The following is a 13,529-nucleotide window of genomic DNA, read 5'->3' as shown; positions in this document are numbered from 1 at the left end:
CCTACTTCCGGTTTTATTGGGAGCCTCAGAAAAGCAGCAGAGGTTTATCCCCTGCCAGGCAGTCCCCACTGCATACCCACACAACGTACTTGAGAACTTCGGGCGTCAGATGGGGCGGGCCATGACGCTCAACAAGTGAGTCCATAGTCAAAGGCTTCGAGGCTGTTCTGAAAGTAGAGGTTCAGGAAGCCCAGGAAGGTGCACTTATCGATCATAAGGGCGCACACTGAGGGGTCCTGCCTCATGGATGCCATCCAGAGCTTGAGTGTCGGGGTGTGGTCCACACAGCTGCGGGACAGGGAAGAAGGGTGAGCAAACCTGCCGTGGGAGAGCTTGGGAGAGGTCAGAGCATCATTTATTAGACTTCGAGACACTCCAACCAACAACAAAATGGGTTTCTTTGGGGACGACTGGCTGAGTACAGGATTGTGCTCTGGACCGGGGAGAGTACTAGCCCTGCGCGATGCATATCCTCCTGGAACTTTAGAAGGCGACTTCTTTTGGAGCCCGGGTCTTGGCAGAAGTAATCACTTGAAGATCAGGCTTACTGGCATTGGCTAGGTCCTAAATCCGAGCAGCAGGATGGGCCATAAGAAGACACACAGGAGGAAGGCACTCGATGGTGATGGAGACAGAGGCTGGAGTGCAGCCACAAGCCAAAGGACACCAGGCCCTGCTGGGAGCCCCTGAGGTGGCAGGAGGCCAGGAGGGGCCTGCAGCCTCAGGAGGGCATGTGGCCCTGCCAACAGCTTAATTTCAGGTCCCAGCCTCCGGCACGGAGGAAAAACACATTTCTGGTGTTGTGAGTGCCCGGTGTGTGCCCTTTTGCTACTGCAGTGCTAAGAAGCAGATGCGTGCTCCCTTGGCAATAAGTAAGTTCACCGAGACTTGGATTATGACCAAGAACACCCTCTCTGGAGTCCTGCTATGCTGCAATCTCTGGCGTTCCCGCTAGTCAGACTCTACTAGAAGGCAGTGGGTTGGTTTGGGGTGATTATCAAGTAAGTAAAATCCTTCCCTGGAGCAGAATCCTATTTTCTGAGTAGCTGTTCATGTTCTTGAATTGAATGTGTTGCTGCTGCTTCCAGCGACACAGCTGGAGTACCCGTGGCCAGGCAGCCTGAGAAAAAAGACGCGTTTCTGGAGTGGCGCGTCTCCTTCTGTCCTTCCCAGTTTTTCTGCTAAGGGACCCGGGCATGGGCAGAGGGCAGGGTGGGAAGACAAGTGGCTTCTGAAGCATTTTCCGAAGTGAGCACAGCAGGCCTGAGTCCTTTGAAGCATGGCGCTGGCAAGGGCCCTGCAGAGGAGGAGGAGGAGGGAAGAGAAGGAGCAGGAGGAAGAGGAGGAGGAGGGAGAGGAGGAAGAGGAGGAGAAAGAGATTCCCGTGCAGCGTGTGGAAAGCAACTTGCTCACAATCCTGCAACCAGCTGCTGAGAGGTAGGGTACAGAGGGGAGGTCCACTCCTCGGTCCTCAGAGGCAACATAAATGCTTGAGCCTGCATTTCCAATAGCCAACTACTTTGCATATGAAGGACATGCGACAACCCTTGTACGCAGTGCTGTGCGCAGTGCTGTGGGCTGGCTGCCTAGTGCCTGGGCCTCACAAAACTGCGGGCTGGGATCAGAGCAGGAGCTGGAGCAAATCCAGCATCTACAGTCTTGCCCGGTCTCCCCGGCTAGTTCCTCTCCAAGGCTTAGGTACTGGGCTGCTAACAGACAGGTTGGAGATTTGTGTCCGTGCACAAGCGCCTAGGAGAAAGGTCTGGCGATCCATCTCTGACTAGCCAGCACAGGTCTAGAAGTTGGAATCCCCCTGCTTTGGGGGTGCTTGGTCCTGGGGTCTGTTTTGTTCAACCTCACAGACATTACTTTAAAAAAGAATCTCTGTAAAGGGCATTTCTGTTAGGGAAATCCCACGGGGGGGGGGGGGCGGGGGATGAGCAGTGACGAAGGTCTATGACATCTGCTGGGTGACTCTGCGGGACCAAGTGGGGAGCCACTGAGGGAGCTCAAGACCAGTCTCTAAAACATGACCATGAGGGGGGACGAGTGCAGACCCCCCAGTCTCCCTCCCAGGCAGGTTCTTCTCCATTTGCTTTCCCCACCAGCCCATGTTCAGAGGGGTGCTGAGGACAGCGGGCACTACAGTAACAAGGTCGGGGGAGGGAGGAAAGACAGGGTTGGACACAGGGTGCTAGCGGCAGAGCTGGGGGCACAGCCTGAGCCGGCAGGTCGTGGTTGAAGAACACCAGTACATGCTCAACCGGGGAACACAGGGTACCGATGCGAAAGCCTGCCTTCTTGTCCCATCCATCCTGAACCAGATCCCACATCCAAACCACACCCGTAGCTGCTGAGTCACCTCTGACTCCCAGCAACCCTGCAAGACAGTAGAGCAGCCCCAGAGGGATGTCCAACCTTGACCGAGGCAGACTGTCACCGCAGGGACTGAATCGGGGCCTCTCCCTTCAGAGTCAAGCACTTAAGCCTGACACCACCAAAGCTCCTTGAGATGACCGAGGAGCCCCAGGGTCGCTACGTGGCACCCAGCTATTTCAACGCACGTTCCTTAGTGTGGCTCCCAGGAATCCGTGCCCCCACAGCCCGATGTCTTACTCAGCGATCCCGTATACATCCAGTCGCTCAAACCAGGGCCAAAGGAGGTAATCAATCATGGTTATACAGTTCCCGCCGAAGAAGCAAGTCTTCTGATAGCAAAGAATCTAAAACAGGGAAACAGAATATAAGTCAGTTCATTTCCATGCTCCTTTGTCAGTCACGGGCACTGAAAGTACCAACATCAAGTGCATTTGCAGGGAGAGAGAAGGGAGGCTTTGGTGCCCTTCCTGTTTGTTAGCAGAATGCCTCTTCCCTTCCCGCCCACAGCCCTGGGGCGGCGGCACACCTGGTTGCGCACAGTCATGCCGGCTCCCCCTCATCTTACCTGGTGGGGAATTAGACAGGTTTCTCCAGGGGAGCCCACCCAGGCCCACCCTCTGAGGATGCCAACAGGCTCCTCTGGGTGCTGAGCTCTCCCTGATGAGCTCTGCTGGAGGAAGGGTCTGGCCCCAGGCAAGAACTACCTGGGGTCGGAGGAGGCTCCAGGTGAGCCTCAGCCGGATACGGAGGGGCAGTCATAGGAGCCCCTGGGACTGCAAATGCTCTCTGCAGTCTCCAGGCCCAGCTCTGTCGGGAACGCAGGGATGAGCAGGGTCTCTGTGTGCCTGCTCCTTTGTCCGACTTCTCAGCTGGTTCCGAAAGAAGGTGACGAAGGACCGTGCTGGAGAACGGGCTCCCGCAAGTGTCCACGCCACCTCTCAGCCATTCCCTCTCTGACTGTGTGAGCTGGTGGACGCGCGCCCTGTTGACTGCTCCACACGGTCACCATGTCACATGAAAATGAAAGTTATCCTCCCCAAGCAAGACAGACCCACCGAGCGAGATGGACCGCTAAGGAAAACAAATATGTCATTCTGCACCAAGAGGAGGTGGCCAGACACAGCCAAAGAATTATCTGGAAACTTTGCAAAGAGGATGTGCTTAGAAACAGCTTGTTTGGTTGGTTTTTCCTGTAGTGAATGATCTGGATTTCCAGGCCCAGGTGAGTTGTGGGAAGGAGTTTAGTTGGGAGTTCCACACTGAGATGCTGGGACTTTGATGAGGGGCAGAGGATGACAAGAGTCAAGCTATGGCTGGTGGGACTGAAAAGCAGTCCAACCCTGGGGAAGAGCTGCATGGTGCTTCCTCCAGCCGTTGAGAATAGAGACCCCACGGGAGCCGCCGAGAGCACTACTCGGTCCGTAGCCGACAGGAATGACCCGGTGTTCATCGCAGAACTACTCACAACAGGCAGAAGATAGCAACCACCCAAATGCCCTTGGTGGAGAATGGATAAGCTTGGTCCGTCCACACCATGGGAGAGAACAGTGGTGAGCCGCTCATGGCGTGGATGGATGGAGACAACATCACGCTGAGTGAAGGTGGTCCAATGCTGTGGTTAGAAAAATCAAGGAGGGATTTTCACATCCCAGAAACAGACTTTGATTGTGACCAGAGGGCGGATGGAAATGGAGGGGAGGGGAAGCAACAGGCTGGAGGGTGGGCAGGTGTGAACATGGATGAAAGGAAGATCATATGCCACAAGAATGAGATGGAGCCAGGGCCGACAGGACAGGCTATTGGGAGGAACGATAATTTGGTTAGATTGGGGAATGCCCAAATGATGGGCTGATCTGTAGAAGGTTTGAGGGGTGCTCCATGTTAGGTTCCCAGGGCAGGACTGGCCCGACACTCAGCCTGACTCTTCAGAAGCCCAAGCGACCTGATGACTCACAGAGGGAATCTTTGGGCTGTAGTTCTGAGGGGGAGGTCCGGAGCCAGTCAACCTGGACTTTTTCTGGGTTCTACCTCTGATTCCACGTGGAGCTCAGGGTGACTGACTGACCTCCTTCTCCAAACCTCAGCTTTCTCATGTGAAAAGAGGTGTGGCTATCAGTGGCCACCTCAACGGCTACGAGAGAAAGCATGCAGAACACGCCAAGCCCCTATGGTAAACATGAGCTGCCGTCATGAAAAGGCCCCGGGGACAGAAGGCTGCATCTGCAGACAGCAAACCCCTCCCTGGCAGAAAAGATCAGTGGGCTCTCCCACCAGCCACCCCTTTCCAGAGGAGAAAGCCAACCGTGCTCTCCCAGAGCCCAGAGCCCCGTCATCTCCCCATGTGGAACAGGGGGGACCCTCTGCCGCCCTAGAGTCTGAGAAAATACTAGGTGGCCTGGCTTTGTTCCAAGAAGCTAACGGCCTGGTGCTAAAACAGGAGAATCTGGCCAAAACAAAACAAAACACCGAGGCTATTTTCAGTGTTGGGTAAATAAGATCTGGCTCCGAAGGGAAATGAACTGCTTCCGAGTGTTCCCGAAAGCCTTGAGGCTTCTTGGTGTGCAGGAACAGACGGCACCCACCCACACTTGTGTCACTAACATGGCAACATTCAATGCCTCCAGTTTGTTACTGGATTTACAGACAAATCAGAACCAAATCTAAACTGGTCGGAGCTGGGGCACCCGGGTCTTAATCCGGCAGGCCAGAGCAAACGTGTCCCTGGAACAATTCTTGACAAACTGTACGGATGTTGAGGACCACGTACAACCACCCCTAAAGAGAGCAAAGCGCCTCACAATAAGCAGCATCGCGGTGAACAGGGGGAAATACTGAAGTGGTCCAACATTTCAATCTACTTGAATCCACAGTCAATGCCCATGGAAGCAGCAGTTAAGAAACCACACTAGGAAACTGTATTGGCTGAATCTGTTGAAAAAGACGTCTTGAAAGTGTTAAGCACAAAGATGCTATTCTGAGGACGAGGTTGCACCTGACCCACACCGTGGTACTTCCCTTCGCCTCATATGCATATATGCATACATACATGTAAAGCTGGCCAAAAAATAAAGACTGAAAAGGGATCGATGCACTGAAACTATGATTTTGGTGATGAATACTGAATTTGCCAGGACTGCCAGAAGAATGAACAAATCTATGTTTGAAGAGTTACGGCCAGAAGGTTCCTTAGAAGTAGGCTTTGGGCGGGGGGGCAGTAAGGCTTTGAACTGGTCCAAATCTTTCTGGTTCAATGATGGCCAGTGACATACAATCAGAACGAACCCCAACATTTAAGAATCGTGGCGTACCAGATCGAGAGCCCAAGCAGGAAACATGTGCACACTGCACAGCGACCAAGTCTAGGCTGGCAGCGTCAGAAACAGCAGTGGGTGCGTTCTTCTCCACAGTCCTGGCAGGAATCCAGTCTCTTGCGTCAGGCTCCTGAAGGAGCTCATTGCGTGTCTTCTGAGTCTCCCAGTCCAGGGTCTTGGCGTGGAATTCTTCCCACTGCCACATTTTCACATGTTTGGGTCTGCTCTGATTTTGTCTCCTTGGGCCCGACGGAACAAATTTGAAGCAGTTCACGGTTCGTCTTTGACGGAAGGGTAAGGGGGCTTTGTCTCACATACTTTGTACATCTTATCAGAAGGGACCAGCCCCTGGAGAAGGATATCAGGCTTAGTAAAATCGGTCAACACACACAAAGGAGCTGAGCCAATAAAGTGTCGAGGAGGGGGCTTCAAAAGGCTCGTGGGACAATTCCATCCTTTTTTAATCCCACCTTCCTCAAACTTTCTGAAGCCCCCTCGCACACAGCAGCACCATGCAGACGGATGAACAGCTCACACAGCCGGGGAGATAGAAAGCTCCAAACCCACAAGTCAGAGAGCAGGCTGGCGGCTCCTCCTGACACACACGATTTCAGGGGTCACAAACCGGTACACTGGCAGGTTAGACAGCCGGCTGCTGGATCAAGGAGCTGCAGGGGTTGGCAAATCCCTAAATCTGCAGGACACTGGTTCAAGACCAAGAACTGGACGTCAGATAAAGGCCAATTAGACACAAGATCAAGACCGAGGGGCGGGGGAGGGGGGGGTTTGCCAGCACATCAGCATATAGTCGCGAGCCACTGAACGTGTTTGGGCAACATTCAGCTGCATACACTTCCTGTGAGAATGATGGTTCAGTTCTACACCTTTGCTCTGCGCCAAACTAGCTTAAACTAGGCATGCGAGCCGAAGCGGACCAACACACCCCAGAGCAAAAACTACCCAGGCAAAGCACTGGAACCCACGGAGCCCGCTCCCTGGCCCATGCCCATGCCCACCATCCCATCATCACTGATGGCAGCTTGCCGAGCAGTCTTTCCCTCAGTCTCCATTTTTCAACACCTGTCGAGCATACCCCCAACTCCTACAACCCCACCCATGGAGACCCCGTTCCTCAAATTCTCCCCCTCTGTTCCTGAACAAACGCAATGTCCTTCTTGCTTAAACTCGCTGAGAAACCATGGTCTGTGCTGACCTTGGCCCCTCCCACGTGTCCCATGGCAACAGACTTCTTTCCCTCAAAAGCCCTTTTGCGGGTACAGTAAGCTGGGCGCCCTGCCTCGTTATTCTTCCCTGGGGCGGGAACGAACCCCATCTGTGGGACACTCCTGCAATAAGATTAGGGAAAATAAAAACTAGGGGAAAAGGTCAAAACCTTCTCGGAACACAGTCTCAGAATATGGAGCTGGGGGGGGGGGGTGGTATGGGCTACAGGGTCCTGTACGTCTGTATAGACTTGGAGCTTCCTGGCAGTCAGAGTGGAGAGGCCAACTATGCTGATGCTTGCCTTCCACACGGAAGCGCACCCTTGTCTCGACCTCCACTCGGCAGAGGCAGCGATCCAGGCCCAGACAGAGAGCTTCCTCGTGAGTGTTGGATCTGACCAGACTAGTGTCAATTCTTGCCCTTCAACTTCCAATATGTCCTTATAAGAACTCTAGTCAGTCTCATGCAAGAAGCTTCGGCAAGTCTCTGCTGACTTCTTTGCTAGCTCTTTCCCTTTAAGTAGCAAGGGACGGCTGGCAGCTGCAAGCTCTTCAAAATTTCTTTAGTTAAAAAAACAAACCACAGCCCAAGTGGGCCAGGCTCTGCACTTCTCTGTGGGAACTCCCTGCTCCGCCCAACGCCCAGCCCTCCTCTTTCTCACTCTCGCACCTGAGCAGGGGCTCACAGCCCGCTCGGTTCTCTTTTCTCCATCAACCAGGTCTTCTTGCAACTTCATCAGAATCATTCTGCTCTGATCTCTGCTTAGGAGTCCCGTGCACTGACAGCCAATTAGCTGTCGGGAGGGGTGTTAGGACAGTCGGGGTCAAATGAAGCGACAGTTACCATAATCTATAAATCTTCCAGTGTCTGTCCTTTGCTACGTGCTCTCTCAGCATTTGTGAAATGGAGCCTGGCGTTTTATCTCAAACCATGGGGCAGCATCCTTTTAAAGAGCTCACTTTCACGTTCCTTTTGTCTCCCATCTGCCCCACAGCATAACATGGCATTGGTAATGCTCACCAGCTTCTCCCTCTCTGAAGTCCACTCACTTTCGGAACTATGGACCAAGCAAAATGACCTGCTTGGGTGACGTTATCCTGCAAGGGTCCCAGACAGACTCTCACCGATGACTGCTGGGGACGAAGGCGCTCATTGCTAACTCTCCCATTCACCCTGATGAATGGAGGCTGCACCAGGAGACAGGGTTTGGGGAAAGCCCTTCACCCAAGCAAGCTTCCAGTGATCTCACAGACTCAATCTCACCTGCCTGGGGGCTAGATTCTATCAGGCAGAGAGTTCTAGGTACAGCTGGTCTCCAGAGGAATCACAGTAACCCCCTCTCAAAGGCCACTCACGGAGGGTTTTGTTAACTGGCCTCAGTCCATAAAAAACAATCAGGTGTTGAGGTTCAGCAGCCAGTCGGACGTCTGCTGATGAGGGGGACAAACCATGAGAAAGGGGGGAACCCTCTAGTGTCTGGGGTCTTAAAGGTTTGAAGATAAACAAGCGGCCACACAGCTGAGAAGCAACAAACCCCACCTGGAAGAAGCACGCCAGTCTGTGTGATCATGAGGTGTCGATGGACTCAGGTATCCGGCATCAAAGACTCACAACAAAAAACCCTATCATGAATGAGGGGGAGGGAGTGCAGAGGAGTGGAGACCCAAAGCCCATCTGTAGGCAATTGGACATCCCCTTACAGACGGGTCTCGGGGAGGAGAAGAGCAAGTGAGGGTGCAGTATAGCACCATTGAAACATACACCTTTCCTCTAGTTCTTTAAGGCTTCCTCCCCACCAGAATTGTGACCCCAATTCTACCTTACAAATCCAGCTAGACCAGAGCATGGGTACAGATAAGAGCTGGAAACACAGGGAATCCAGGGCAGATAAACCCCTCGGGATCAATATTGAGATCAACGATACCAGGAGGGGAAGGGGAAGGTGGAGTAGAACGGGGGAATGGATCACAACGATCTACTTATAACCCTCTACCAGGTGACAGACAACAGAAAAGTGGTCAAACAGAAAAGTGACCAAAAAATCAGTGTGAAACATGACAAAATAATAATAATTTATAAATAATCAAGGGTTCACGAGGGAGGGGAAAGTGGGGGGGGGGTTGGTAAATGAGAAGCTGATACCCAGCTGTACGAGCCCCCAATAAAAAAATTTTTAAAAGGGTGAGCCCTCTCATGAGCGATGGGAGAGATGAGCAGACCTGGGTGGGTGGGGCGGAGCGGCCTCTGTTTACGCTGGGGTTCTGCGAGGCCCACGGAGGCTCCTTCCTGTATTCAGCATGCATGCAGACACTGCTCCTGGCACTCCAGAGGGCATGAACTTCATCTTTTATGTGCGCAGCCTCCCTCCTGCTAAAGCCTGGAACTCTACCCGACCTGAGGGATCTATCTATCTATCTATCTATCTATCTATCTATTTATTTTGAGTGGGGAGTAAATTGGAAAATAGCTAATTCAGATGTCCAGGGTTGGTAGTCAATGATTTGCCCAGACTGTTTTCCGCTGTTTTCCTCCAGCTCTTCGAAGACACCCTGGATCAGGGCAGCCAAGCAAAAGGTTTGCCTTTGCTTTATGCTCTGCCCATTTCAATATCAGGGATTATCTTTAAGAAGTAAGTCATTTTTGAACAAAACAACATGTCTATTGGAAAAATAATAATAAAGAAATGGGAGATTCTTTAGGAAAAGCCATTTGATGGGTCTGTTCTCCACTTGACTGAGAAGTCAGGCAAGCCTTGGCTTTGTGTCTGGATGTGAAGAAGGATCATGAGTGAGCAGTGTAGACAGCAAGGGAGGACGGAGCTGTGAGGAACAATGGCGGGGGGGAACCTACCATTCCCCCATACCTGTGGACAGAAGGCCTCTCAGGCCCCACCACGGGATATGGTGCCAAAGTCAGCCTTTCCAGGAGCCAGTGAACCAGGCAGGAGGAGGAGGACCAACAGGAGGAAGCACGGGGCTCCCCCTTGTGGCTATCTGTTGGGAGGCGCATTGCCTGTGCCTGAGGCTGACCCCAGACAGTTCAACAAGGAAGACAGGGAACCCAAAGTCCATCTGTGAGGATCTGGACATTCCAGATTTGGACTCAATGAGGATCTGGACATTCCCTCACAAGGAAGGAAACGAGTCAGCCAGGGTCAGCCCAGCACCGACGGCACACACAGCATTCCTCTAGTGCTTTAAAGCTCCCCCCCTTCCACTCTCATGACTCCAGCTCTACCTTACAAATCCGGCTCAACTGGAGCACATACACTGGTACAGATAAGAGCTCTCGACACGCGGAATCCAGGACAGATAAACCCCTCAGGCACAGTAATGGGGGTAGTGATACTGTGAGGGTAGAAGGAAGGAAGGTGGGGGGAGTAGGGAAAGAAACGGGGAACCGACTACAATGATCGACGTATAGCCCTCCCCCAGGGAGACGAACAACAGAAACGTGAGCAAAGGGAGACAGTGGATGGTGTAAGATATGAAAATAATAATAATCAGGGGTTCATGAGGGTGGGGGAGGGAGGGAAAGAAGAGGAGCTCATACCAACGGCTCAAGCAGAAAGAAAATGTTTTGAAAATGATGATGGCAACATATGTACAAATGTGCTTGAAACAATTGCTGTGTGGATTGTTCTAAGAGCTATAAGAGCCCCCAATAAAATGATCTTTTAAGAAAAACAAATAGATAAAAGGTTTCGGTCTAATAAGATCATAAATTCCCAGCCTCTTTCAAACCCAGCATTCCATGAAGCGCCAGTCTAAGTAAGGTCTTGTGATCTCAAAGTCAGCCTCAATGATTGGGCTTCAAACCATGAAGTGGCCACCGGCCCTCCCCTGCCTGAAATCCAGGGCCCCAGTGAGCACAGGGTGATGGATCCCTGCCGGGGCTGCCGTCCACGCTGGAGAAGGAAGGAAGCCGTGTTCTCGGTGGAAATTGTTCTGAGGAAGCGAGAGAGGCCTTATCCAGACACAGCCGGAGAGTTCTCAGCTGGGGGCGAAAATCTTTGGAATGCATGAAAGAGTGGAGGGTCCTCAAGATTCCAAATCGCAGGCCCCTATTGCAGAGGTCAAGCTATGAACTGATTCCCTGTCGAGTGGACCCCAGGGTCCAGCTCAAAGGGTTTCTCTTCCAGAAAGAAGCCTTGGAAGTAGCGTCTGTGGAAGACCATGTCCCCTTCCCCCCAGTGAGCATCTGGAGCCTCCTGGGGAAGTGAAGAATGTGACTGGTCACCAATTGGTGATGAAAGGCGCCTGAAAACACTCCTGTGCTAAAATCTTTGCACTGGGTTCCTCTCAGCTTCCCAGGTCTGTTGGAGGGCTTTTAAGACTGGGACATGTATTGGTTCACTCTTCTGGGGACTAGTACATCCACTCCTCACATGTTAACATGGTACGGTTCCACAGACCAGGTGAAAACCAGCATTATGCCAAAATGGAAGATGATTATATCATTCCAAAACTGCCAAATAGCATCATTACATAAGAGCCAAACCACAAAGAATCATGACCCAGTTGAGCTGATACATCACCTTAACCATCACAGCCAGGGTCAGAAGTTCAAAACCATCACCACTCCATGGGAGAAAGATGAGGCTTTCTACTCCCATGAAGAGTGAGAGTGAGTTCTCATGGGGACAGTTCGACACTGTTCTACAGGGTCACTATGTCAGCATTGACTCAAAGCCAGTGAGGGTATTGTTTTATTTAGTCTCATTAGCTACTAACCAAAAAGTTGTAGGTTCAAGTCTACCCAGAGGCACCTCTGGGAAAAGACTGGCCATCTCCTACCCAAAACCCAGTAGTTGAAAACAGTATGGAGCAGAGTTCTACTCTGACAACCAGTGGGCTGGAATCAACTCTTAATACAACTGAGTGGTTACTGGTTCCTCTCCCATGGAGCAGCTGGTGGTTTTGAACTGCTGACCTTTTGCCGCCCAAGCATACACACAGTAAGGATAGAAAGCAAAAAACAACCCTAAAATATTTAAAGCACTGGGTGCTGGATAGTAGGATTATGAATGGCCCCCCTCCTCCATATAATTTCTGTATTTCCCTGAATTTCCACATCCCTCTACTGAATCGGTGTTGTTTTATAGTTGGAGAGGAGGGATCTCTCCGGCTCCAGGCCAAAGATGGAGTCTGAAGCTCCAGCCAATGCACCTCAGGCACGGAACCACCCTCCCACGCATGGAGCCTTCCCAGCTGCCACGACACAGAACTGGTCCAGACTGAGATGGACTGAAGTGCAGCACGCCCTGACGCCATGATGCCAAGAAAATGGGCTCAGTGTACCTCAGCCAGAATCCTCAAGAAGAATCCACCGTGCAATGTGCTGGTTCTTGTTCCCTCATGGGTGGCCACTTGGATGGGCGGATTCGTGGAGGGGGGACATCTCAACCAGTTCTGAGGCCAGAGCTCCAGCAGGGGAAGATCTCCCTGGATTCTTTTTGTTTGAAACCAAGAGAAAGTATGCTTTCCTGGTTCTGTTTTGTAGATATTTAGCATAGGCAGCTCTCCACCTTGATCCAAGGTGGGGTTGGCACCTCTTTACACTAAAGTTTCTAACATTTGGTGAGAAAATGCAGTGTTTGCATGTTAAAAGGAACCAAGGGAAATACTGATTTATCTTTTTTTTTTTAATTGGGGGCTCGTACAACTCTTATCACAATCCACAAATACATCCATTGTATCAAGCACATTTGTACATTTTGATAGCCGGGCACCATCAGCTTTCTTCACCACTTTTGCTTATGCACTCATTTTGTCTTCAGCGATCTTGTCAGGAAGGTAAGCATCATAGAATGCCAGGTTAATAGACCAAAGTTCATAGACCAAAGTTTTCTTGCATTGAGGGAATCCTTGAGTAGAGGCCCAATGTCCATCTGTTACCTTAATACTAAACCTATAAATATTTGTACATAGATATATTTCCCCCATCGTCATATATATTAACATATGTACATGCCTGAATTTAGACCTCTATAAATGCCCTTTATCTCCTAGTTCTTTCCTCTATTTCCTTTTACTTTCCTCTTGTCCCACTATCATGTTCATTTGGGTTTCAGTAGTTCCTCTCAGTTACATTGCCCTTGATCAAGTCCTACCAGGCCTCCTAAACCCTCCTTGCCATCAATTTTAGGGTTTGTTAACACCTACTTCCTTTCCCCCGCCTCCCCCTCTCCCATGTCCACCCCCACAAACCATCGGTCCCATTGTTTTCTCCTCCAGATTGTTCATCCCATCTATCTTATCTAGATAGGTATGCAGAGATAATACTATGCACAGAAAACAAGACAGGGCAAAACAAAGCAACTAAAGAAAACAAAGCATGAAAGAATACAATGACAAAAAATTTGCCTATAAATAGTTCAAGGTCTGTTTGTAGACCTTTAGGAGTATTTTCCAGTCAAGTCTGATGGAGTGCCACTTCCTGGCCCCAAAGCCTATTTTTGGTATTCCCTTGGGACTTTCTTGCTCTGCTCCCCTTGCTGTTCTGTTGTACACCCTTCATGTTTCGCCTCAGTGTGGTGGGGTCAGCTAGGGCACAATTTCCGCACTGTGTCTGAGTGTCGTCCCCTGTAGGGCTATGGGTCAGTGAGGGATACCG

General features: G+C 51.2%; 1 protein-coding gene across 1 annotated transcript in view; it reads right to left on the bottom strand.

Annotated features, from left to right (window-relative positions):
• Positions 1–13,529, bottom strand: part of LOC142428864 (glutathione S-transferase omega-2-like) — a 36,635-nt gene continuing 23,106 nt past the window's right edge. The window contains exons 7-8 of the mRNA XM_075533755.1: positions 2,617–2,723; positions 1–288 (exon numbers count right to left, since the gene is read on the bottom strand). Of these exons, the coding sequence (XP_075389870.1) occupies positions 129–288; positions 2,617–2,723 (267 nt within the window). The 3' untranslated portion in view covers positions 1–128. The remainder of the gene's footprint in view (positions 289–2,616; positions 2,724–13,529) is intronic.

The sequence above is a fragment of the Tenrec ecaudatus genome, chromosome 16, assembly GCF_050624435.1.
Source record: "Tenrec ecaudatus isolate mTenEca1 chromosome 16, mTenEca1.hap1, whole genome shotgun sequence".
Classification (NCBI taxonomy): Eukaryota; Metazoa; Chordata; class Mammalia; order Afrosoricida; family Tenrecidae; genus Tenrec; species Tenrec ecaudatus.
Note: the sequence above shows the minus strand (reverse complement) of the source record. Positions and strands in the feature narration are given on the sequence as shown.